This window comes from Rousettus aegyptiacus, unplaced genomic scaffold (assembly GCF_014176215.1).
Source record: "Rousettus aegyptiacus isolate mRouAeg1 unplaced genomic scaffold, mRouAeg1.p scaffold_m13_p_5, whole genome shotgun sequence".
Classification (NCBI taxonomy): Eukaryota; Metazoa; Chordata; class Mammalia; order Chiroptera; family Pteropodidae; genus Rousettus; species Rousettus aegyptiacus.
Window position 1 is genome coordinate 3,751,561 of NW_023416308.1, and position 25,398 is coordinate 3,776,958.

Consider the following 25,398-nt stretch of genomic DNA (forward strand, 5'->3'; position numbering starts at 1 on the left):
TGGGCACGAGGGAGTGACCGGCTCGGGCGTGCGGCTTCCTTTCGGGGTGATGAATGGAATGCGACAGAAGTGGTGATTGTACAATGCTGTGAATGTGCTCGACGCCACTAAATCGTTCACTTTAAAATGGTTAATTTTATATTATGTGAATTTCACCTGACTTTAAAAACAAAAAAAAAATTCTTGAAAAACAGAATCTGTAGAGTAACTGTGCCTCGTCTCTAGCTCACCCTCCCTCCTCTCACCCGGTCTTGGTCTCCAACCCTCTCTCGGGTCAGGCAAGACCCCTGCCTCAGAGACCGTGGTCTGAGCATGGAGTTAAGATGGGAACGATTTAGTGGCGTCGAGCGCATTCACAGCATTGTGCAATCACCACTTCTGTCGCATTCCATTCATCACCCCGAAAGGAAGCCGCACGCCCGAGCCGGTCACTCCCTCGTGCCCACTTCCTGGCCCCTGGCAGCCGCCAGCCTGCCTTCTGTCTCTGCATTTGCCCGTTATCGACATTTCATGTAAACAGAATCATGCAACACGTGGCCTTTTGCATCTGGCTTCTTTCACTTAGTGTCATGATTTCCATGATCCTTGTATAAGAGTTTTTACCCTTATTTTTTAATAAACGAGCTTATTTTTAGTTACCTTTGAACCAACGCCCGTTGTGATTTCTGGGACTCCCTAGACTGAGTAATTCTCACATAAATGTTCTCCTCACTCTTACGAGCCCTGGGAGGAAGACATGGAGCCAGGGGGTCTGTTACAGGCTGAATCGTGTCCCCTCAAACTCCTATGTTGAAGTCCTAAGCCGCAGTACCTCCTAATGTGACTGTATTTGGAGACAAAGCCCTCAAGAGGTAATTTCATTAAAACAGGCACCGGAATGGGGACCTAATCCAATAGGACTGGTGTCCTTATAAGAAGAGGAGATTAGGACACAGATGCACACAGAGGAACGACCGTGTGAGGGCGCAGTGAGAAGACGGCCATGTGCAAAGTGAGGAGAGAGGCCTCGGGAGAAACCGGCCCTGCCGACACCTTGATCTTGGACTTCCGGCCTCGGGAACCGACAGAGAGCAAGTTTCTGTTGTTCAAACATTCCAGTCTGTGGGGCTTTGTTATGGTGGCCCTAGAAAACGAAAACAATGTCCAGTCACATGCCTAGCCCGCCTTAGTCAGCCGGTGGTTTCAGAGCTTGGCTGAAATGCCATGTGTTTGTTTAAAACCACTTATCGCCGATAGATCCGAGCAGAATTTCACATAAGGCCCGCTGTGCCGCACAGCAGAGACATTCAACTTTAGAAAAGGTGGAAGAATAATGTTCGGGGCGGGTGGACTTTGCATTGACAAACATGGCCCAACTGCTTCCTCTCTCTCACTATCGGCCTTTTGTTTAATGATGGAAGCCGATTTCAAAATGCATTAAAACACATATTTTTTGAAAACCAAAGGAGAGAAAAAAAATTATACTGCTCTCTAGAGTTCTCAGACAGGCTGACGTTTCAGTCATGATTTCAAAAAAAAAAAAAAATTTTTTTTTTTTTAACAAAACTACTAAAATGATTATGTACAATTCAGGAACAAACATTTTCTCAATATTTTCATCTACTGTTATTATTTCCAACAACAAAAAAAATTCACGATTCACTTTGTAAAACAAAAATCGAATTATGCCTCTTTTTCTACCCCAAATCCTTCAATTATCGACAGAATAAAGTCCAAGCTCACCACAGCCTTCCACTGCCAGGCTACGTGGAGCCAGCGTGGTATGGCAGAGGCGAAAGAGAATGGACTTTGGACTGAGACATTCCTGGGATAAAATTCCAGCTTTGCCGCTCACTGGCTAGGTGCCAGGGACACAGAGCGGAGGGAAGAGGCCTGGGACCCTCCCGGCCTTGGAAGCTCCGGAGATACAGACGTGTGCCACTTAGTTTAATGGGTATCTCGTGCCGCGCTTTCTTACATCCAGGAGGCCTTCCTGTAGACGCACGCCGAGGAGGTCTGAGAGGGACAGGACAGGTGAGGCACACGATGCCCTTCACGTCTTTCCCACCCAGCCGACACTCTGCCTTGCGTCCTGACTGCCCAGCGAAATTAAAACAGGGTCTGAGAGGAAAGACCGACCGGCAGAGGGAAGCCTGAGAGGGCCCCCAAGAGCCCTGGCCCCGCTGACTCCGACAGCCGCAGGCAGGTCTCCGGTGTACGGCCTGGGTGTCCTTGTTCAGGGGTTGGCTCCAGACACAGATCGGATTCCCAGGCACCCAAGTGATTTTCCAAGAAGACCATGCATCTCTCCAAGGACTCTGCCATCAAGCCCTTGACCACAATTTAGCCAAGGACACCTACCCAAAACAGATACTCACACTTGGTCTCAGCCAGAAGTCTAAGAAACGATAAATTCACCCTTTTAACATGTACGATTCAGTTGTTTTTAGTATGTTAACAGGCTTGTGCAGCCATCACCACTATCTAATTCCTGAACTTTTTCATCACCCCAAAAAGACACCCCATAGCCATCAGCGTCGCTCCCCAGAGAGCTGCTCGGCCCCTGGCAAACTCCGGCGTACTTTCTGTCTCTAGGGTCATGATGCATTTTTAAAAGGGAAGGAACGCCACCACAGGATTTAAAAAATTGGGGAAGGGAGATTTAAGGTGGGGAAGCCTGAAACAGGCTTCCTCCCCCGTCCTATTTTAGTCTGCTTGTTCCTCCAGGGTTGAACCAACAGATGTAAACGAGGCCCCAGCTCTATTTGGGTATTGGCAAGTAAATTCACTGTGGGGCATTCTCCCCTGACCATGTGCTAAACAAGAGGCCAAAGAACAGCACTCAGCCTAGATGCGAGGACCATCTAGGTCCCCACATTCTTTGACTCATCTCCCGTAAAGGGATGGAGTCTAATTTCCCTCTGCTTGAGTGTGGGCCAGACTTATCAACTTTCTTTTAAATAATAGCATGTGGTAGTGATGCTCTGTGACTTCTAAAGCTAGGCATTAAAAGGATACAGCTTCTCTCCCTCTTTCTCTCCCTCCCTGCCCCCACCTTCCTCTCTGTTTTGGCCCACCAGACTGGGAGGGAGCCCAGGCTGCATGGAGTACATCGCTGCCTACATACCCTAAGCTTGTCTCCAACTCTTCCATAAGCTTTACGATCTAGATGCTTCCATGTGAACAAACTCTTTTTTATGATTCTAGGAAGTGATCTGGTGGCCTGTTAATTCAAGGAATTTATTTCCACTTATTCAGAATTTCATTGTCTTTAGGGAACTCTCTCATGATGCTGCTCATGTATAAATATATCCGCATGATATAATTTTCTCAGAAAATTAAAATTACACACTGCACTAATACAGTGCGTAAGTTTATAAGATATTTTAACCCCATAAACTTTATGTTTTATTTTTATATTCAAATATATTTTATAATCAGGTCCTTTTAAGCCTATGCAGTGGGTTTCATTTTACCCATTTTTAAAACTGGAAACTGAGACACAGAGGTTTACCAACTTAATCGAGGCTGCCTGACTCTAAGTTAGGTTAACACTGACTCTGAGAAATCCAAAAGGCTGAGCGAGAGGAAGCAGAAGTCGGGCCGAGCACTGAGTCCTGGGTGCTGAGGCTGGGCGAGCTCCAGGGAGACGGTTCCTGGCACATGGCTTCTTGCGACCTCTGAAGAGATGTGTCTTTTCTATGCTGAAGAGGTGACTGGGGGATGGGGGCCTCCGCATAGCTTCAGGATGGGGGCTGATTGCCAGAAAGACCAAGCATGCCTAGACTTGGAACTTTTAGCCCTCACCTCCACCTCCAGGGAAGGGAGGTTGAGTTGGATCCTCAACTGCCAGTGATTTAATTGATCCCCTTATATAAAGATAGTTCCATCAAAACCCCTAAACAATGAAGTTTACCTCCCCAACTCCCCAAGTCCACAGACATTCCTGGGATAATAATTATAATATCCTTTATAATAAACCAGAAATAGCAAGTGAATCATGTTCCCGAGTTCTGTGAGCCATTCTAGCAGATAATCAGATATTAGGGGGAGGGGGTGTCAGGGGAAGCCCTCGATTTATGGCCAGTTGGTCAGAAGTACAGATGCCAACCTGGGACTTGCGACTGGCATCTGAAGTGTGTTGGTGGGGGGTAGTCTTGTGGGAGTGAGCCCTTCACTTGGGTAGTTTGTGTCAGAATTAAATGGAATTGTAGGATACCCAGTTGGTGTCTGGAGAGTTGGAGAATGTTGATGTGGAGGAAAAAAAAAAAACCCACACATTTGGTGTCAGAAGTTTGAGTCAAGGCAGATTGCTCTACATCACATGCCTATGGGGGTAGAGGCCAGTTTGCTGGCTTCTACAACATAGGAGAACTTCAAAAAACTAAACCTGATCCCCAGTGAGCTGACCGAGAGTAATAACAACATAAGGGGGCCCCAGCACCCAGAGACGGGAAGAACAGGGACAGCTTTCAGAATACTCGCTGCCAAAGCGGACAGAGGTGCCCCGGATTTAAAACGGTCATAAGCAAGAGCGTATAAGGAAATCCAAATACGGCCTACAAAGGACTTCTTAGAGCTGAGACACATGATTTTGTGAACTTAAGAAAAACTCAGTTTAGCGGTTAAAGGAGAGTAGGGTCTCTACTGAGATCCAAATGTGCAGTCTGGGAGATCGAGTTCAAGACATGTCTCAAAACAAAGAGCAAAATTATGAAGAGATGGAAATCTATGGGGAAAGGCTAGAGAGTTGGAGGATCGCTCCTGCAGAATGAACGAACATAAGAGGAGTTCTAAAACGAGACGGTGCAACAGATAAATGAAATTGCCCGATATTACTAAAACCCTGAGGTCGCGGATGGAAAGGGCTCTCCGAGCTCCAGGCTGGTCTAATGGGCATTTCTGGTAATATTTCTGAACCTTAAAGATAAAGAAAACTATCTTGTAAGTGTCAAGCGAAAAGCAGAAGACATTCACAAAGGGAAAAAATCCGACTGGAATCGGACGTTACCCCTCTGCTCCCGCAAGATGACAGTGGAGGAGAAGAGGCGGGAAGGACAGCAACCCAAGAATCCTCTGTGCAGTTTCCAAAAATACTTTTTGTCTATAGAGGCAAAAGGAAGATAGTCTGGGATACCCAAGAATTCAGAGAAGATAACTCCCAGGGCTCCATCTGAGGGATCCGCTGGAGAAAAGACTAAGCAAACCACAACCACACCTGAAAAGAAAACACTAGAAGGGGGAAGAGGAAAGAGAGAGAAAACAGTGTTAAGAACATGGCCTATGACATTTTTGTAGCTAAATGGATCGGGGTAGGGACTTGTGTAGCAGAGAAGGACTCTTGAAACCAGACGAACACCATTAAGGGAATTCTAACAAATACTAGATTATCTCAACCAAATCTCAGCGAGTGGGGGCAGAGAGTAAAAGGGTTTTTTGGGTTTCAGCAAGGAACGTATGGGAGGGAAGGAAAGAAGAAGGGAGAAGCGAAAGCGTTCTAAAGGTCTCATCTTATTGGGGCGAGGGAGGAGGGGAAACAGAGCGAGTTGCTGGGAGAATGGTACACTTCAGCGCAGGAACAGTTACACGCCTTTGCTTATCAGACGAGGGAAGTTCATCGCAAAGGAAATGGGGGTGATTTCTTAATCCAGCCTGGGAACTCAGAAGCTCTGAAAGAAAAGATGAATATATTTGACTATGTAAACATGAAAACGTTTTGTGTGACAAAGGGTATTATAAATAAAGCCAGCTCAAATGGTGAAGCAGGAAAAATATTTGTAATGTAAATAATAGTCACCAGCTGATACTGATGGACTCACTGTGCCAGGCCCCGTTTTATTTACTTTACAGGTATTAACTCGTTTGTGTCTAGACCGGTGCTGTGAAGTAGGGAGGAGGATAATGATGATCACTACATTACAGATGAGTAAACTGAAATACGGCCAGGTTAAATGACGTGTCAAGGTCACATGGCCGGGCAGAGGCTGAGTTATGATGTGACCCTTGGCAGCCAGCCCCAGAGCCAGTGCTCGTAATCACTTCTAAGTGATTAAGCCCAAGGCCAATGGACACTATATAAAGAGCTTTTACGAACTGACCTGAACAAGACAAACAGCCGACACAGACGTGGGCTTAGCCTATGAATAGGCTATTTACAGAGGAGGAAAAAAAACGAATGGCCGGCAAATATATGAAAATGCCCTCAAGTGCACCAGTGGTCAGAAAAATGCAAATTAAAGGAGAAACGAGATGTCGATTTACATCCATCAGACTGACACGAATGAAAATGAGTAATACCACCGAACGCTGGCGGCGATGTGGAGGAAAGGGCGCTCTCATCCACGCGAAGGTCTGCGGCCATTTGGAAAAGCAATCTGGCAACATCTGCTAAAACTGAAACTAAACATACCCTTTGACCCATAATCCCACTCCTGGGAATCTGTCCCAAAGAAATAAACACGGAAGGATGTTTGTTGGAGCCGTGTGTGTGCGTGTGTGTGTGTGTGTGTGTTAGAAGACTGGCCACATAGCGAATGCCCACCAAGAGGAAAAGGGAGAACGACTGAAGAATTACGCAACATCCGCCCTACGCACATTTTAATAAAACAAAGTCAACCTGGCATCCTGCTGGCCCAAAGGGCTGGCGTATGTGTTTTGGCGAACTGTCAGTGTTTTTAGAAATTCCTGCAGCTTCTGAGTCTGAGACCCCTGCAAATGTTCTCATTAGACACCACGCCTGCCCTCCAAAGGTCCGCACACGTGCTACGTGTGAAGTATTGAGATTTGGGGGCGAGGGTGTTGGCGAGGATGTGGAGAAATCAGAACCCTCACATACTGCTAGTGGGAATGGAAAATGCTGCCACTGAGCAAGAGTTTGGCCGTTTCTCAATAAGTTAAACACCGAGTTAGTTACCATGGGACCCAGTAATTCCAAAAGGAACGAAATAGGCGTTCGAACAAAAACGTGCACACGAATATTCGCAGCAACACTCTCCACGACGGCCCGAAGGTGGAAACAAGCCAGCTGTCTATCAACAGATGAATGGATAAGTGTGGTCTGTCCACACAACAGATTATTATTCAACCCCAAAAAAGAATGAAGCATTGACACACGCGACAATGTGGATAAACCTGGAAAACACGATGCCGAGTGGAAGGAGCCAGTCACAAAAGGCCTCACATTGCGTAATTCCGTTCATAAGAGATGTCCCAAACAGACAAATCCATAGAAACAGAAGTAGTTAAAATGGTGAATTTTCTCGTTATATTTGATCATGATAAAAAAAAATTATTTTTTATCATAATAAGAGGACAATTGGGGGAAAGAAGTCTAAAAGGGCAACTAGAGGAGGTTGAGAAACACTGAGATGAAGACTAGCCTTCAACACTTAAAGATTGTCGCCTTTAAATACCTAAATAATTCACTCTTCTTGCTTTTTTGAATAGTGAGGGATCTCATTGGCCCTTGAGGTAAGCCGCTCCCCTTGTCTCTGTCTAATTCAGGATTTGGGGTGTGTTATTTCACAGCCCTTGATGCTTTGAGCTTAATCACTGTTGCCAACTTCTGTTTGACTGTTACTTGGGATCTTCTTAGATGCAAAAAATCAAGTATGCGCTTAGGCTACCTGACATAATGAAAGTTCTATAAGCAATCCCAGAGAAGTGAGAAAGCTCTCGAACTGTCAAGAACTGCCAAGCCTCGGAGAGAAATGAAACACCGTGTCTTAAATCAAGTGCGAAATGCCATTGGTTAGAAGTTGTGTCATTATTTTATGGACCACGAAGAAAGGGAAACAGTACTCACAATGTAACTATGGCATATTTCTTCCTTATCATTTCAAAATTTCATTTGATATTTTTGGTCTCAGGTGTGTTTTTTTCCCCCCTGTATCACTCTTGTGCACCTGTAAGAAGAGAAATGTAACTGAAATCAGTTGATTAAGGTGATCCTACGACTTCACGTTTAGATTTGGGCTCCCGTCATCACTTTTCGGCGCTCTCACACTGAGGGAGGCCCGCGCTCCTCACTCGCTGTCGTCCTCTGCGCCTTCAGAAGGCTGGCAATGCAGCATTTCTTCAAGGACTTCAAGGCCATGGGCACTGGGTTCTTACACGGGCTGTAGCCATGTAGGCAGGGGTGCCTCCTTTTGACTCCTCCTATGGAGGAATGTTGCCGAACACGTCTGCTCCTCGCCCCACCTCGCCCCTCTCCAACCCTGGGGTTCTCAGGAAGAGAGTGCACCACTGTTTCCCCGAGCCGTCCACACCCACCCTGTGCCTTCGGATCCCAATGCTCTTGGTATTAGCCTACCAACGGGCAAGGGCGATCATTGCTGCCTCACGGAAAGCAAGAATTAAGATACCACCTACTGTTAGACACATCCCAAGATGTTTAAATGGGGAAAAAAATAAAGAAATGTTTCCACTCACATCGATGCAAATGGTGTGCCAGGAAAGAGAGTTCTAGAATTGTCACCACTCTCATGATGTGGTTTTGCTCGGCTGCGGTTCCGACTTCTGATTCGCTGTCCCCTCCACTTAATGGCTTTTGTTTAATCACAGTCTCTGCAGACTGTCTTCTTTGTGGGTCTCTTGGCTTTGGCACAAGCCCAGCAGAGGTGTCTATTTCTTGTATGTCTTATGTTCAAACTTCCATAGAGGACCCTAATGGATTGTTGTCACTGTCCAGGTTCTCCCTAATGGGCAGAGGATATGATTGTATCTAATAGTCACTACCTAACTGTAGTGCACAGAACGGTGATCCCCAAAACGTAATCCCCACGGTCTACCCTGAGGAAACTCACTTAGGATTGGACCTACCCGGATAAAGATGTAATTACATTTCGGATCCCTTGATCATCTTGGATTATGAGGATGGGCCCTACATCCAATGACAAGTGTCTTTAGAAGACACACAGAGAGGCCAGGCCTTGTAAAGACAGAGGAAGAGATTAGAGGGATGAAATTACGAGCCAAGAAACGCCTGGAGCCACCGGAAGCTAGAAGAGGCAAGAAAGGATTTTCCCTTAGAGCTTCTGGAAGCAGTGTGGCCCTGCCAACAGCTGGATTGCAGATTTCTGGCTTCCTACACTGGGAGATAACACGCTTCTGCTGTTTTAAGCCACAAAGCGTGTGGTAATCTATTACGGCAGCCCCAGGAAATGGCTACGGAGTGCAGTGTGCCCGTCTGAGCAAAGCCGATGCACGAGGCTGCATCACGGGCTGCCGGCCAGCCTCCGGATGTGCTCCTTGGGCGTGAGCACCAGCAGCTGGGCTAGCCAACTGAAGCCAGAACGGTGATGATATGGCATTTGGGACATGGACTTCTCTTCCAGTAGCATAGAGTGGTAAGAGGGATTGTAATTGGTTTTTAAATACTTCTCCACTCTGGCCTTTATGGGTCTAAAACAATCATTTGTCTTCAAACGTAGTATTGTTTTTCTCATGAACATTAAATTGAAAACAAATGAATCCCCGTCATGCTCTAAGAGGCATCCCCGAGCCTGCACTTGACCCTGCTGGTTTACCGAGGGCCTTCATGGATATGCTTTCTGAAATAACCACGTTCCTCTGTCACCAGGGTGGCTGCAGCTTTCCTGGCTAGCGTTAGGCTTTATTGCCTATTGTCCCAGGCTTTATTGCCTATTGTCCCGGAGGGTCCGATCCGAACGGTTCCTCTCTTCCACGCATTCGTAGGACCCTGTACTTTTTTTCTTCACTGCATTTGTCACAACGTTAAGTGATTTTCTGCATAATTGTTTATTTAACCTCCATCTTTGCCGGCACACTGCGATCTCCGCGAGCACAGAAACTAAGGGTCTCTGGAGTATCATTTCCTCAGTGCCTTGCATGGTGCCTGACACGCAGCAGGCACAATAATCGTCTGTGGAATGGATGAATAAATGAACTCCACGTGACTTGGTGACGGAGGGAGAGGAAAACCTGGATCCGCAGATCAGAATCTGGAAGACAATGAAATAAGTGGGAGTTCTTGGTAATAAGACACTCCCAGTGTCCCCCCGAGGGGGCCATAGAGAATGCGCACCGTGAACCCGTCAGAGTTTCCTTCTAATATGTTTGAAGAGTTTCCGCTTCGCATAGTCTTGATGTTTGTCATGCTGCTTATCATGATTCTAGTTCCCACACGTCTTCATTAAAGACAGATGTTTGCAGAATATACGATTCCCAAAGGCTACGTGGCAGCTAGGACAAACGGCCTCACGCCCTCCGTGAACGGAACACACACCGTTGTCATGATATGGGGGTGGATGGTGCACAGAGAACCTGGCTGAGCATATCGCGGTCAGTCGCTGCCAGTGACTATGTCCTTCGGAGGTGACCAGCTTCTGACTCAACGAAAGGTGTGAATCTTGATCACTGTGAGGCAGTCGCGGTGGTCTCATTCTCCTGGGCAAGACGCTGCTGTAGGCTTAGAGACGTGACCCAGCTCTGACCAGGAGGATGCAAGGGGACGTCTTCTAGGGACGTGTTTTTGGAAAATTTCTCAGTGATTCCGTTCCTAGGCATATGCCCCCCGAAGAAGTGAAAATTGGTTACGCAAACATATTACGTGTGCAGGCACGTGTACGGCAGCAATGTTTACGACAGCCAAAAGGTGGAAACGACGCAAATGTCCGTCGACGAACAGGTAAACAGAATGAAATATTGCAAAAGTGAATTAAATGTTAATACATCCCACAATGTGGATGACCCTCGAAAACATGATGCTAAGTCACACGAAAGGTCCCATATTGTATCATTCCAATGATATGAAATGTCCAGAACAGGTAAGTCCTTAGAGACAGAAAGCAGATTTACGGTTGCCCAAGGGCCAGGGAGGAGGGAATGGGGAGGGCCCGTCTGGCGAGTATGGCGGGGTTTCCTTTGGGGCGATGAGGTTGTTTAGAACTAGATAGAAGTGGTGGTTGCACACACTGTGAATGTACTAAGTGCCTGTCACCTGTTCACTTTAAAACGTGGCTCATCTTATGTCATGTGAATTTCACCACAATCGAAAAAAGGACCTTTGGAAATGTTTGCCTAAGGATGTGATGCTTGGGGCAGCTGAGTCCTTTTGCACTGTAAGGAGACAAACTAAGGGCAGAACAGCATATTAAATGAGTGGAAAGACGGAAAGAATCTTGGCTCCTGATTAGTCACTGACAAGTTCTGAGAATCTGATCTCTGCCCTTCTGATTATGCAAGACAGCAAGTGCCTTCTTTGCCTAAAGCCATTTCTAGTTGGGTTTTTTTCCAATTACTCGCAGCCAAAAGTACCCTAAGCGATACGGACTTCAAGGCTGTGAAAAAGCAAGGCAAAGGCTTGGCCTTGTAGGTAAATAGCTAACGATGAATTCTCGACAGCAGTTAATTCTCAGGTAGGTAAGGATTGTGTGCACGCATGCGTGTGTGAGTAAGAAGGAAAGAAAGATCCACACGCACACTCCCTGTCCTCTCTGGTTAGTATTTCAAAAACAGGATGGACTAGCTTTAGGTGCAACATTAAAATAATTACAGCGTTGTCAGCTCTGAGCTCTACAGGCCACACCACTGAGTTTGTGTGCTTTCTCTTAGGATTCAAGAGCTTCGCATCTAACACTGAGATGAGTCCCAACATCATGGAAAACTCAGGCTTTCTCCGTGTGAGATGTCCATTCTATGCAGTGAAGGTGAGCACCTCCCTTTTCGAAGTCACCTTGACTTCTCTGCATCACTGGGCTGTGACCGGGAGAAAGCAGAGGAAGGTGAGTGGTCCTCTCTCCACCTTGCCCTCACTTTTCTGGGGAAAGCCCTGTCATGGCTGCCCCGAAAGGTTCCCGCTCTATCCCCCACACACAAAGTTTTCAGAGGACAATGCAGCTGGGTGGGTTTTTATAAGGGCATTTAGGGGCTAATATTAGGGATTAATACTTGAGCTGATCTTGCTCTTACAGTATTTCTTGGCACTTAGTCCTAAATCATTGTGCAATGTGAAAACTATAAAAATAAACGACTTAGAGTCGCCTACAGTCAAAACCTGTTTCACAGCTGATGGATTAAGGAAAATAGGTCTTTATCTATGCTAATTAAGGTGTTACATTTGTATATAAAGGTTGCAGAGAACTAGCCAGGATGACAATGAATTGAGATTTATTCCTCTGAGAATATCTAATCAGGGATATGGAATTACATCCCTCTGTCTTTGTGTGATGTTTTTCACTCAGCTGAGAATTCATACATTCAATGGGTCCTGTCTAGAAAGAGGTGAGTTGTTTATTCTAGAAGTCATGAATCACCTGGAATGTGAGGTATTTCCAAAACAATAAGTGTGTCAAAATAAAAGGAAACAAAACACAAAACCCTGCTGTCAGAGGGCTGCCAATATGAGGACATTTGGGTTAAATCTAAACTACTGTTGAGGTCCTGGGGAGGTCTGCCTGGGAGCCAGCTGCACAGAAAGGAAGTGGAAAACAGAATAAAAAATTGTTCTTTGAAAACTTCCCTTCCAGTTATTGTTATCCGCTTTAAAACCTGTTTGTTTCTAAGCTTTTCTATGGATTCCAGGGGATAATTTAAATACACACAAGATTGGTTAACACAACCAAAGCCACAGGACTCAGAGCGTAGGGCTAGGTTCTGGTTTAAAAACCCGAAAAACTGAAATCTCTAACTGCTGAGGAAGAAAACATTAAAGAGACACCCATTGTGTATGAATTAGGAGCATGGATGAAAATAAGTAAAGGCTTAGCCATAACAATCCCAGAGGGTGTGGTCACTTTTCAAAAGCATATGGTTTCTACATCATTTCAGCCTTGAGAAGGAAGGAGATTCTGACACATGCTACTACCTGGGGGAACCCTGGGGACATTGTGCTGAGTGAAATAAGGCAGTCGCAGAAGGACACATACTGTACGATTCTACTTATATGAGGGGCTCAGAGGAGTCAAATTCACAAATACACAAAGTAGAATGGTGGTTCCCAGGGGCTAGGGGCGGGGAGAATGGAGAGTTAAGTGTTTGATGGGGACAAAGCTTTAGTTTTGCAAGAAGAAAAATTCTGGAGATGGATGATGGCGATGGTGGCACAGCGTGAATGTACTTAATGTCACTAAAGGGTACACTGAAAAATGGTCAAGATGGTCAATTTCGTTACGTGTTATTTTATAATTAAAATTATTTTCTTGAATCTAATGGATAAAAAGAGAGAATATGGTTCCTATCCATACTGGGAGTGTTCTATGTCTTGACTTGGTGCCTGGGGACGTGGGCACGCTCACCTTGTGAAAACCCCTTGTGATTTCCATACTCATCTGTGTGCTAGTTCACTCCAGGAAAATTTATACTGTGATTATTTCTAAGCAATAGCTAGGTAGATAGGCAGCTCGCTGTCATGTAAAGGAGTGTATACTTTATCCAAAGGCAGAAGCGGAAGTTCAGGAAGGAGCTTGTAGTGGGTTGAATAACATCCCCGCCAAATCCATGTCCACCTGGAACCTCAGAATGTGGCCTTATTTGGAAATAGTGCCTTTGTAGAAGTAATTAAGGCGAGGATTAAGATGAGACGGCACAGGATTAGGGTGGGCCCTAAATCCGATCACCGGTGTCCTTGAAAGAGGCAGAAAAGGACAGAGACAGAAGGACAGGCCTTGATGATGAAGACAAACTGCAGTGATGCCTGGAACCACCAAAGCTGGGGAAAAGCACGGAAGGGTTTTCTCTTGGAGTCTTTGAAGCAGCCTGGCCCTGCTGACACCTTGACTTTGGGCTTCTGGCCTCCAGAAATGTGAGAGAATAAATTTCTGATGTTTTAAGGCACTCAGAGATAATTTATTTTGGCAGCCCTAGGAAACAAATATAGAGACATTTAGGGAAACAGGGAGAGAAACTGCATCTTCTTCCACTGCCTCTCAAGAGACCTAACAAAAGAGGTGACAGAAAATGCTGCAACAGCATAACTTGGTCACTGACTGTGATCCTTCTGGTTATTTTTGCCTTTTACTCTTGACTTTCCCTTTCTTTCTTCCTTACAACTGTCAGAACTTACTTTTTTTTTTTTCCGCCATTGCTATCAGCTTCTCTCTTTTTTATTTCCCAGTAAATTTCCCCAAAGTAAAAATGAAAATCTAGAAAAATCCCACCAGTAATCTAGATTAAACCAAAAGCAGGTACCTTGCTAAGGCTACCTGCTAACGTATTTTATGCAGGATTCTTATTTTCACATGACAAACTTATGACTGGCAGCACCATTACCCTCAATGTTGTGGACGGCGGCTGGTGAAGAGTCATTTCAGAGAGAGAAGCACGAGTGTTATCTTTTCACATCATTTGATGACAAAAGTTTTCCTAGATATTCTGGCTTCACATGACCTAAAAACAACAACTACAGGGCATGTGACATTCTGGGGTAAGAGAGAGGGAAAGAAATTTTGTAAATTACCACTTCTCCTTTTAAGGTATGAAATATAGCACGGATTGAGTAATATATCCTTTAAAGCTTTTAAAAAAAAACATCAAATCTATATAAAGAACATGGGGAAAAAATGAGTCGACAATCTTGGTTTTGAGATAATGCCCTTCTTCCTGGTTCATCACGTCATCTGTTTGAATACAAGGAATTTCCTAATGCTTCATATGTATATGCATATTCATGAGATACTCTCTAAGTAATTTAAGAAATGTAGATTATGAGTAAATACCATGTTATAAAGAATGTGTGGGCGTTAACTAGGCGAAGGGGGGCTGAGAGCAAGACTTGAAGCAGCGTGAGATGTGCAAAGAATTGCTCCCAGAGACAAGGCAGGGAGGAAGTAGAAAAAAAAAAACTGATTGTGGAGTCCTAACCGATATCTTTAGAACGTGTATACATATTGAAATTAAAGTTAGTTTAAAAACCCTAAAAGCATCAAGGTGGGTGAAAAACTATAGGTTATAACAATATTCTTCATAATGGCCAAAAGGTGGAAACAAACCACATTTCCATCAACGGATGAATGGATAAACAGAAGTGGTCCATCCGTATGGCGGAATATTACCCCACCACAAACGGGAGTGAAGCAGGCACAAGCTACAACATGAAGAACCTTGAAAACATGGTGCTGAGTGGAAGAAGCCAGACGTAGAAGGCCACATATTGTGTGACTCCATTTACAGGAAATGTCCAGAATCAGTAAACCCACAGAGACTAGAAGCAGATTGGTGGCTGCTTAGGGGAGAGATGTGGGGGATAGGATGGCAGCCAAAGGCTGAGGTTTTTTAGAGGCGACAAAAATGTTATAAAATTGTCTGTGGTGACGGTTGGATTTATCTGTGAATATATTAAAAACCACTGGATTGTACACTTTAAATGAGTGAATTGTATGATATGTGGACTATATCCCAATAAAACTGTTTTTTTTTTTGAAAAATATTGTAAAATCACTTACCAAAGGAAAGTCAGGTTAGAGGTCGCATTCTTGAATCCTGTGGATGTTGGAAGGAGAGTTGAAGAGAGAAATTGCTCTAGAAATTTATTCGCTTTAGAAAAGAATTTGGCCTTGGTTGTTCTAGAAGCACTGATTCTTATTTTCTGGTTGCTTTTCGATATATAGAGTGCCAGGGAAAAAACACACACACACAAATGCTGTTAGTTCTCTATCTTTTGTAAAGTTATGGTAAAGACTTAGCTGTGTGAGGTAAGTTTCGAGTCTTGCTGTGCATTCCCCACGGAGGCCGTATGGTGTTACGGAGACTGGATTCTGAGATGTGCAGGTACACAGGGAGTTTAACTCATTCACAAATCTCAAGTGGGAAATGGAAGGGAGAGAAACCAGCATGGAAGACAAGACGTTTATCCGTTCGTTTCTTTTTCCATTAAGAGTACTGTGAGGTCCCCTAACAGACAGGCTGGAACTACAAGGACTGACAACTCTAAGTGCTGTCGAGGATGTCACACACGGCTGATAGGTACGACCCCTCAGGAAGACGGGTGGACTATCCACTAAAACACTTCCGCTCCTAGAAGCACAACCAACGCAAACGAGGGTTTATGTCCACCAAAAGATGTGTACACGAATGTTCACAGAAGCTTCGTTCGTAACTGTCAAAAAATGCTAACCCAAATGATCTGTCAATGGTGTAGAATGGATACATTTTGGCATATGAACACAGTGGGATACTCATGACCAAAGAAAAAGTCTAAGCTGTCCTAAATTATAGCGGGCTGGACCGTGAGAGACGAGGGCAATTAACCAGTTAATTGCTGTGGGCCAGCCACAAGACTGCTCACATTGCAGAATGTATGGTGGAGCTCCAATCAACATTCAGGTGGCTATCTATAAAGGAACAGTGAACCACCAGAGGCCACTGCACCCTGCTTTTTAAGGAACTTTCAGGACGGTGGCCCACAACCAATCGAAAGTATTTCTTGTACACCTATCCTAGAACTGCTCCCGCTTCACCTGTCCCCATCTCCACCCCCCTACCCCCATCTATGGTCAACCTGAACTCTCTCAAAACAACTCTCATCTCTTAAAGAGCCCGTCAGGTCCAGGATAGTGGATATTTTTGTCTTCTCCTTCTAACCCAGCTGCTGGTGGTTTAGGCTGTATGTCCCAGGACCTGGTGCCTTTTCTGGCTAGCATATGCTCAATAAACCCTTTCTTTCAGAAAAGATTTTGGCTTTGGCTTTTGTTTAATACTCCCAACAATGAGAAAGAATGAACTACTGCTACTGCTACACAAAATAGCAGATGAATCTTATAATGATGAATAATGAATTCAGACTCGAGAATAGATGCTGTATTAGTCCACTTATAGAGTTAAAAACCAGGTAAAATGAATAATCTATGATAATAAAGGTCAGAACAGCGGTTACCTTTGGAGAGAGTTCGTTCTGGGAGGAGGCACCAGGTAGTCTTCTGGGGCCCTAGAATGTTCTAGACTTTGATAAGGATTATTATATAGCAGTGTAAATATGTAAAAAGTAACCCCAGGTCAACCATACCTATGACACCAGCATTTACCAAAACAGAATCTGCTAGTTACCCCGAGCACCTCTGTACCCAACTGAATAGACGTGATCACCAAAATTAATTAGTCTTATTCTCTTACTCAAAAATAACTTGTCAAAAACTACCCAAGGGAGGGAGATTCGATGTGTTTAGAATATACACCGTTCCCAAATCTCTGGGACCCAGAGAAGCAGTAGAAAGAAGACTTTACATCCTACATCTTGTCAGGCCAGGTTTTCTAACCATAGGAGGTGGAAGAAGGAGACCCTACTAATAAAATTCTCTCCTCCAAGTAGTCAAAGAAATGAAAATTTTAGCCATTCCATTCAAAACAAGAGGTGACGAAAGAACGTGCCTGAGTCAGGAGAATGTCGTGCCCTTCCTTACTTAGCCGTTGCTAACTTCTCCTTTTGTCGGCGGATGATGAGGTGCTGTCACTTGTTCATGTGATGACTTAACGTTCACGGCAGAAATTTTACTCTGCAAATGGGTAGTCAAAATTCACTGAAGTCACGCATATTTATTAAGAGTTTACTACGTGAGGTGCTGCTCTAGAATGTGGGGACAAAATTACGGAGAATGAGATAATCAATGTATGAGTCGACAAAGGTAACTCGAGACAGCATTGTAAAGGAAGTAGATGAGAATGTCACAGCGAGGTGTCACAGCGGGGGTGTGAGGGTGGTGACTGCACTTGAGCTCTTTGGCGATGGCTGGTCCCAGGAAGAGGGAGTGGGGGGCAGCGGGGCTGGAAAGGCGGGCGGGACCTTCTAGACAGAGGCATAAATGGCTGAGTAGCACTGCACAGCAACTGAGACCCAGCTTTAAGTGCAGCGCTGTTTAAAACTGGGGCCCTCCGCAGGGGGAGCCTTTCTGTAGCTCTCCCGAGACGCCGGCCTTTTTATGATGCCCCTTCCTGGACTGCACCCCTGTTTCTAATTTGCACGAAGGGGCCAGTGTGCCTTTGCTGGCGACCTGAGTTTCATGCTCAGTGAAATGGGGAGCCCATGAGAAGTGTGGAGCCTGGCATTGCCGAGATCTGGCTTACGTTCTAGGACTATACTCAGGCAACGGTATGGAGAATGGATGTATGCAGACAAAAGTGGAATAATTTAAAAAACGATCAAGGCTAATAAAAATAGGACACGTGTAACAACAAAAAGGGTCCAGTTAACTGTATATTTGAACTTCAAATAAAGTTAACTTAATATAAATTCAAATATATTTATGTTTCAAAAAAAAAAAAATGACTTCTCTGGCATACCAAAAGGCCTTTGCCTATGAGAATTTTACTTGGGACAACACCAGCGTCAGCATGGGGAAAGAACACAGTCCCGTGCAGCTCGAGTCACTGGGGCTCGGAGACTCCTCTCCATTTTTTACGTGCTAGTGCCACCACTTGACCCTTCCATTCTTTGCACCTTTATGCCCAAGAACAATTTTAGGCTCTGCTTGCGACGTCAGCTTTGTTGTTAGTTTTCTTAAGGATAAATCACCTCAACATCAAAAAAATACAAGCCTAACTCCAGATATGCCATTTTCACCAAATGAATTAGCAAACTTTTTAAAAGTATGACCACTTGGCATTGGGGAGAAGGCAGCAGAGCTGACAAATGTCTGTGGCTAGCAGGAATGGCCATGGGCGAAGACCTTTTGAAATGCACGAAGTTTGACAATTGGCGTCATGAGCCTTTAAGATGTTCTTCATCCTTTTTGATCTGGTAAATCTCTTCCTGGGAGTGACCTTAAGGAAATAATTCCAGATGTGGAAAAAGCTTTGTGAAAAATATCGGCATAATCCAAAGGTCCGGAAAAGAGCAAGTAGATGAGTCAAACCGCCTGCAACCAGGAGGCTTTACAAATGAGGGAATACGGGCTTTGAGTTCTCTAACTTGCCCAGGATCATAGTTTGTGATAGGGCCGGAATTCAAATCCAGACTTTAGTCCAAAACGCATGTTTTTAATCACGATGCAACACTGAGTTTTTAGTATAGAAACGCTATTATCTCATCCGGCAAAAACGATGGCAAACTAAGTCTAGTAGTATCAAGTTACTCACGAGCGTAGAGAAGATGAGGAAGGCAGAGCAGGAGGGGCGGCTCGCGCTTTGGTGTGCCTGGTAGCTGTCCGCGGGCTTTCAGCACGCCCTGCCCTTCGAGGCCATCTGTCCTCCTACGCCGGAGGCTCACGGCCTGCACACTGCACGTCACAGACTCCTGGCCAGTGGCTTCCTGCTTGGTTCTGTCATTTCTTGGCACTGGCATGAGAACTAGAGGTTGGAGACATCGGAGAGCTACTTCTTTTTCCTTTTGGTGGTGGCCTGGCAGCGGCGGCCACGGCTAACGACGCCCGAGGTGGCAGGTGGCGGCAGGGACGTTTCAGCAGCGGCTGTGGAGCAGGAGCAGCGGTGGGGGCCCCGGGCTCACACCCTTTTCTTTCCCCTTTCGCCTCGCTCTTGGGCCCCTTCCGTCTCCCTTCCACCTTTCAGTTGTTTTAACACCTTGTAACCAATTCCTGGCATTCAACCCATCTCTGCTAGGAATACCTCGTGATTTCTACTTTTCTGGCCGGCCACTTACTGACGTACTCTGCGGCGAAACTGTATAGATGTTTACTAGAATAACATTAACAAGACTCATATCCTTATTTTTATATGTGGAAGAAATAAATTACAAGTAGTTGCTTTTCTTATGAGGGAAGCAAAATATTTTTGCATTTGGTTTCCTTCATATATGGTGCAAAAAACTGACAGTCTCTATAAGAAAATATATAAGTAACTGGCAAAGAAAAGATTTATTAATTCAGGATATGAGTTTTTTATGGGGCAATCAGGCTACCAAGTGTCACAGTTATCACCTGTCAGATAACATTCGATAATAGCTATACTACACAGGTTGCACAATTTTAAAACAGTAATAAATATGGTCAGTTAATAGCAGACTCCAAACTTCCTCTTGTTCTTGCCGAAAAAGTTTTGATGACTTACTATGATCCATTAAGAAACATCTAAATGGGAAGAAACACAGAAGTATTATGAGTGTCATTTAGTTTCTCAAATAGAAAATGCTCAGATAAACTGTACGGCGTAAGACTTAACTGTATTGCTAAAAATCTACACATAAAATTATTTGGCATTTTCGACAGTTATGACTGGAGAAAAATAGATTTTAAGGGTCACGAATTCATCTCTTGAATTAATATTCTCCCCTTTTGAATCAAGTAATTGTATGCCATTGAGCACGATGGACTGCAAGTAAGCATCAGAAGTTTTAACGAAAGTTAACACAATGGAGGCTTATTTTAATATGCTTATTCTGGACCAAAGGAGGAAAACCCCACAATATTTAGGTTTAGGAAAACTAATCCACAAACAAAGTAAAAATATTTACCTTACATTTAAATTCAAAATAGGAGTAAAAGTAATTTACATGTACATTTTATATATGGAAACATTTGGGATATATACAAATGGTCATTAACAGGGATCCTTTCTTTGGGTAGTGAGATTTCAGGAGATTAGTTTTTTTTGCCTTTTTTTACTGTAGTGAACATATATATGTCTTTGGTAACTAAAAAAGGAAAAGGTAAAGCAATGAATACCCGAACACATTAATCGATACCTTTTGAAATTTAGTTTTCCACCTGCTTCAGTATGAAACACAAGACTATAAGGAATGATAATGCCGGAAAGCACCGGAGAGACCAGGCAGTCAAGACCTAAAAACTAACCCTTCCCTGACAGGAGCAGCGACTGGCCTGAGGCCACACTGCCCTCGGCTGAAGGGAGAACCACAGCCTCTTGATTTGTCCTAGGACCCTCTTACACAAAAAGCAAAATGTAAAAATACACGCAGTCACATGTAAAACACATTTATCTCCAGAACAAGTTGGCTCAATTTCAAAGACCCTAGAAATAGAAAAGGTGGAAGCCAAGCAACGACGGGCCAGTGTTACCTTCAGAATTTCACAGGGCGTGGCGTCCGATGGCACGGGTTTCCCACGATGCTTTGAATATTCAGTTATAAAGACTGAAGCTTCATCTAAACTATGGAACAGAAAGAGAAAGAAGAGTGTAAGAAAGTTTTTGGGAGGGATAACTCTGTCTGCTGTCCCAAGAAGCTTGTATCTAAAATTGGGTGATACAAAATTAGATAACCAAACCTGGCAAAAATTATATTACATAAAGCCATCAATTCTCTGAGCGAATGTCTAAGGAATAATGTTGTAATTTAGAATTTTACAGCAGGACTGTGAGACACCTATTTTGGGGGTTCGGACAGCTTGTTTAATTGTCTAATTCCAAGTTCATGTGCCAAGGGATTGTGTTACAGGACAACCAGCCTCTGGGTATGTGCAGTAATGATACAGCTTAACATTCACAGCACTTAATTACAAACAAATAGCCCTACAAGTGTTTGATTTTCTTCCTCCAAAATAAAGAAAAACTTTAAGGAGATTCTATGGTCTTTTAAAAATTAACTTACCTTAACTCATTTGCTAAGTAGTTTACTAGGTCAGCGATGTTGCTAGTGTTCATCACATGTGACTTCAACACTTGAAAGTATTTTGTCTTTGCCAAAACCTCAAACTCCTTCTTATTTATGATATTATTCAGAATCAGGTTTCTAATCTGTACAATGACAGGTATCGTCACATTAAAAATGTGTTAAATGCCCAGTCCTATGCAATACCAAAACATTTCTGCCAGGAGTTAAGATTTTCACTGCATTGTAATTAAGCCTCCTTTTTGAGGGGGGGAAGGGAGCAAGGGAAATGGGGACTGCCTTGGCCCATTTTGGTACTGCATACAGTAAATGGATAAAAAGTAATTGTCAAACACTTCGGGACTTTTTAGGAGCACAGCAATAAACAAGATAGCCAGGGGCCTCACCTTTTATAAGCTTTACTGAGGTTTTAAGAAAAGCAAAATAATTGTACATATTAACAAACAGATTGAGATGGTAATTTTCACCTTAATCTTGGTTTGGAGAAAATTATTACCTTCTAATATCTAATTTTTCATAGCAAAAAAGAGATGAAATTTTCTCTTTCTTACTTGATGTGAAAATCCTGCCAACTGGCCAGTATTCATATGCTCTTCTAATTGCCGTAAAATGATCTGAGGATCACAGGAGCTCAGAAAATTCTAGAAAAAACAATCAAAACACAATGAATAGGAGAGTATAATTACTACTAATTTCTGTCAAATCTGGAAAGTTTCATTTTTAAATTTGAAATGTCTTAAGGAATTTCTGTTATAGGAAAAAATGTCTGTCAACAAAAAATCATTGAAATAAGGAAAAAAGCATTTTACAAATACCCATTCCAACAGCAAGAACTGTTTAACAGGCATTTTGTCATTTGAAGAGTGCCAAAAGGAATCTATTTAAATACTAAAACTTTGAAAGGCATCAAAAGATGAGTTTATGGATAGTCAAAAAAGAACAAAGTCAAAGGCAGCACAGATGGCTTTGAAAAAATGAAGTGAATAGAACAAATAAATTAAAAACCCGCAGGTTCATTTACATAGATCTCTACCTACTGGCTTATCTACCTTTGGGGAAATAACTGTAAAACATTTCCAAATGCTTTGTTCTATATTATAAAGGGAATGAGAGTTATTTAAAAAAAAAAAAAATGTCCTCAAAATGCTTTTGGCTCCGTTTCTCAGACACCCACACAGGAAACCTGACTCTCCCCTACCACCGCCAACTACAGAATCCAGTTGCCTTCCCCTTAGTCTTCTCCATCCAGGTCACTTTCATTGCTGCCGCCCTGGAGACCGATCCCCTCGGGCTTTCCTTGCCCACCTGCCATGTTCTTACTGATCAAGTGAGATAAAATCCTATTCAAAGGCAACTGTTTCCTGAGTTTGTTCTTGACACCCCTCTCCTCAGATCAAGCCCCATCAAGCCCATGAGGATCACTCCTAAAATATTTGTGGAACTTTTCACTTTACTCTTAGGGGAAAATTAATTGTTCCCCACTGATGACGAATAAGGTGGAAGCTCCTCTTAAGGCACCCCTCAGATCAGCCTCAGTCTATCTCTCGTCTTTCGTCCCACTAACCCTCCATGCAAACCTTCTGCCCTGCCCACACTGATGCACCCTTGCTTTATAGGTTTGGTGAAGTGAAAATGCGACCTTTTGCAGGGGACATGCAATACGAGGTCTGCCTTTCCTCTGGCAGCCCCAGAGGAATAATTTCCAAGATACCTCAATGTGCTGGCGCCTTTTCTCCGAGTGGGGCATGAGCATGAGACAAGCCAGGGCAAAAGCCGGAAGCTCTAACTGCACATACTGTCTGGCCACGCCGATCATGTCGAGATCATCTGAAACTGGACATCTTCGAGAGGACACATTCATTAGTTAATCACCTGTCTGATTGACTATATTACACTGGCCTTGAGTTTTCCACAGCTGTTAATTGCCTATGTTTTCAATAATTTTAAACATTAAAGTACTGGTGCGTAATATATGTTTAGTAATGAATAACTCCAGTCTTTCATGGTATTCTTCCTGGAACAAAAAAAATCTATCTACAGGAACATGGGCTACTGGCTGTTACTATGATTATATCTGAAGGCCTACATATGCCTAGATAAATTCTCAGAGGACTCGAAATCTATGAGACAACCTTGTATGACTTAGGGTAGTCACAAAAAGTACTCTCTCTACATTTACATTAAAATTGGGTACTAATTTAAAGACTGCTTATTGAATATCAGTTTACTAGCTGTAGCACATATGGAAAGTAGACGTTATAAATATAAGAGATATTTTATTTCAAAAACAAGCAGTATGCTTATCTTCCCAAGAAAAAGGAATTACTTAGAAGAGATGTTTGTTAGAAAGAAATTTTATAAGATATAAATTTGATTCTTTCGGTAGGAAAACAAATATTTTACTTACTCTAGAATAGCGACGAGACTCTCGCAACAATCTGATAACTGACTGGGGCTTAAAGGACAAGAGGCTGAAAATTAAAAAACAACCAAACTGTATATACAGACACAACTAAAAGGCGCTTCTATCAACGTTTCAGAGGAGAGAAAAATACCTGAAAGCAGTGGGATCTGAACCACATGCTGCCAAGCTTTGCTGAAGTAGGGGACCTGTGGAAACAAGCGTATTAAAGAATTCACGCCTGGGATATCATGAATTCTCTTTTTTACAGTCTCAAAATTGTACACTTAAAAGTTTATATGCTGGATGCTAAAATCATAAATCAATATCTCCCTGTTTGAGATGATTAGATTCTAGAATAATTCTCTTCATAACTGTACTGTAGGATATTACTACACAATCTTAGCTGATTCATATTTGTTTCATTTGGAAAAAAAAGTGTCAGAACCCAACTTTGAAAACAACATTTATGCTAAGTCTCTTATGTGCCAGACATTGTGCAAGGGCCACAGGAAGGGGGCAAGGAGACAAAAAAAAAAAAAAGAATTTCAAACAGTGAATAAGGAAACATAAATTTCCATCAATAGAGGAGTGGTTAAGTAAGTTATGGTACATTTTATTCCACATTATGGAGACTAATTAAGAGTTAAAAATAGAGCAATGCCTCAAAAGGCTCAACATTTACTCTAAGACCCAACAATTCCACTCATATGTCCACATATGTCCACAGAAACACCTGTACATGAATGTTCACAGCAGCATTATTCATAACAACTAAAAAGTGGAAACAATTCAAATGGCCATCAACTGATGAATGGATAATAAAATGTGGTCCGTCCATGCAATGGAACGTTAACCGGCAATGAAAAGGCATGAAGCACAGACGTGCCACAATGTGGGTGAACCTCAGAAACATTAGGTGAGTTAAACAAGCCAGACGCAGAACGCCATGTACCACAGGATTCCACTGACATACGAGGTCCAGACAGACAAATCCACAGAGACGGAAAGTAAACTAGTGGTTGCCAGGGGCTGGTGGGAGGGAAGAGTGGGGAGTGGGGAGTGACTGCTAATGGGTAGGAGGTTTCTTTTGGTGGTGATGAGAATGTTCTGGAATTTGACAGTGGTGATGGTTGCACTGCATCGTGAATATACTAAAAATTACTTAATTGTACACTTTAAAAGGGTAAATATTACATGTGAATATAGCTTAACTGAAAAAAAAAAGAGATACATAAACGTGTGCTAATATGGAACAATCTCCAAGACACCATTACATTACATATGTCTACATAATAATGGTTACGTGGGCGCACAACTCATGAAATTTAGAAAAGATGAGTAAGACATGGTCCCTGACTTTAAAGATCTTCAGAGTCCAAGAGGGGCAGTCAAATGTGTAATTAAGGTAAATGGTGCTATGACAAATACTACAGTAGAATCGGTCGGTGTTTTAATGATGCGTGAGGCTTGGAGAGCTGGGGACAGTGACGTCCTGGAGGAGGTGACCTCTGAGCTGAGGATTCTGAGCGCTGGCACCGCTCTC

General features: G+C 43.4%; 1 protein-coding gene across 2 annotated transcripts in view; it reads right to left on the bottom strand.

Annotated features, from left to right (window-relative positions):
• Window positions 1-18,111: 18,111 nt before the first annotated feature.
• The window catches only part of KNTC1 (kinetochore associated 1), a 54,864-nt gene continuing 47,577 nt past the window's right edge, over window positions 18,112-25,398 (bottom strand). For both annotated transcript variants that reach the window (XM_036220966.1, XM_016153781.2), the window contains exons 58-64: window positions 24,007-24,061; window positions 23,859-23,922; window positions 23,163-23,292; window positions 22,003-22,092; window positions 21,431-21,576; window positions 20,901-20,991; window positions 18,112-19,952 (exon numbers count right to left, since the gene is read on the bottom strand). In XM_036220966.1, the coding sequence (XP_036076859.1) occupies window positions 19,932-19,952; window positions 20,901-20,991; window positions 21,431-21,576; window positions 22,003-22,092; window positions 23,163-23,292; window positions 23,859-23,922; window positions 24,007-24,061 (597 nt within the window). In that variant the 3' untranslated portion in view covers window positions 18,112-19,931. The remainder of the gene's footprint in view (window positions 19,953-20,900; window positions 20,992-21,430; window positions 21,577-22,002; window positions 22,093-23,162; window positions 23,293-23,858; window positions 23,923-24,006; window positions 24,062-25,398) is intronic.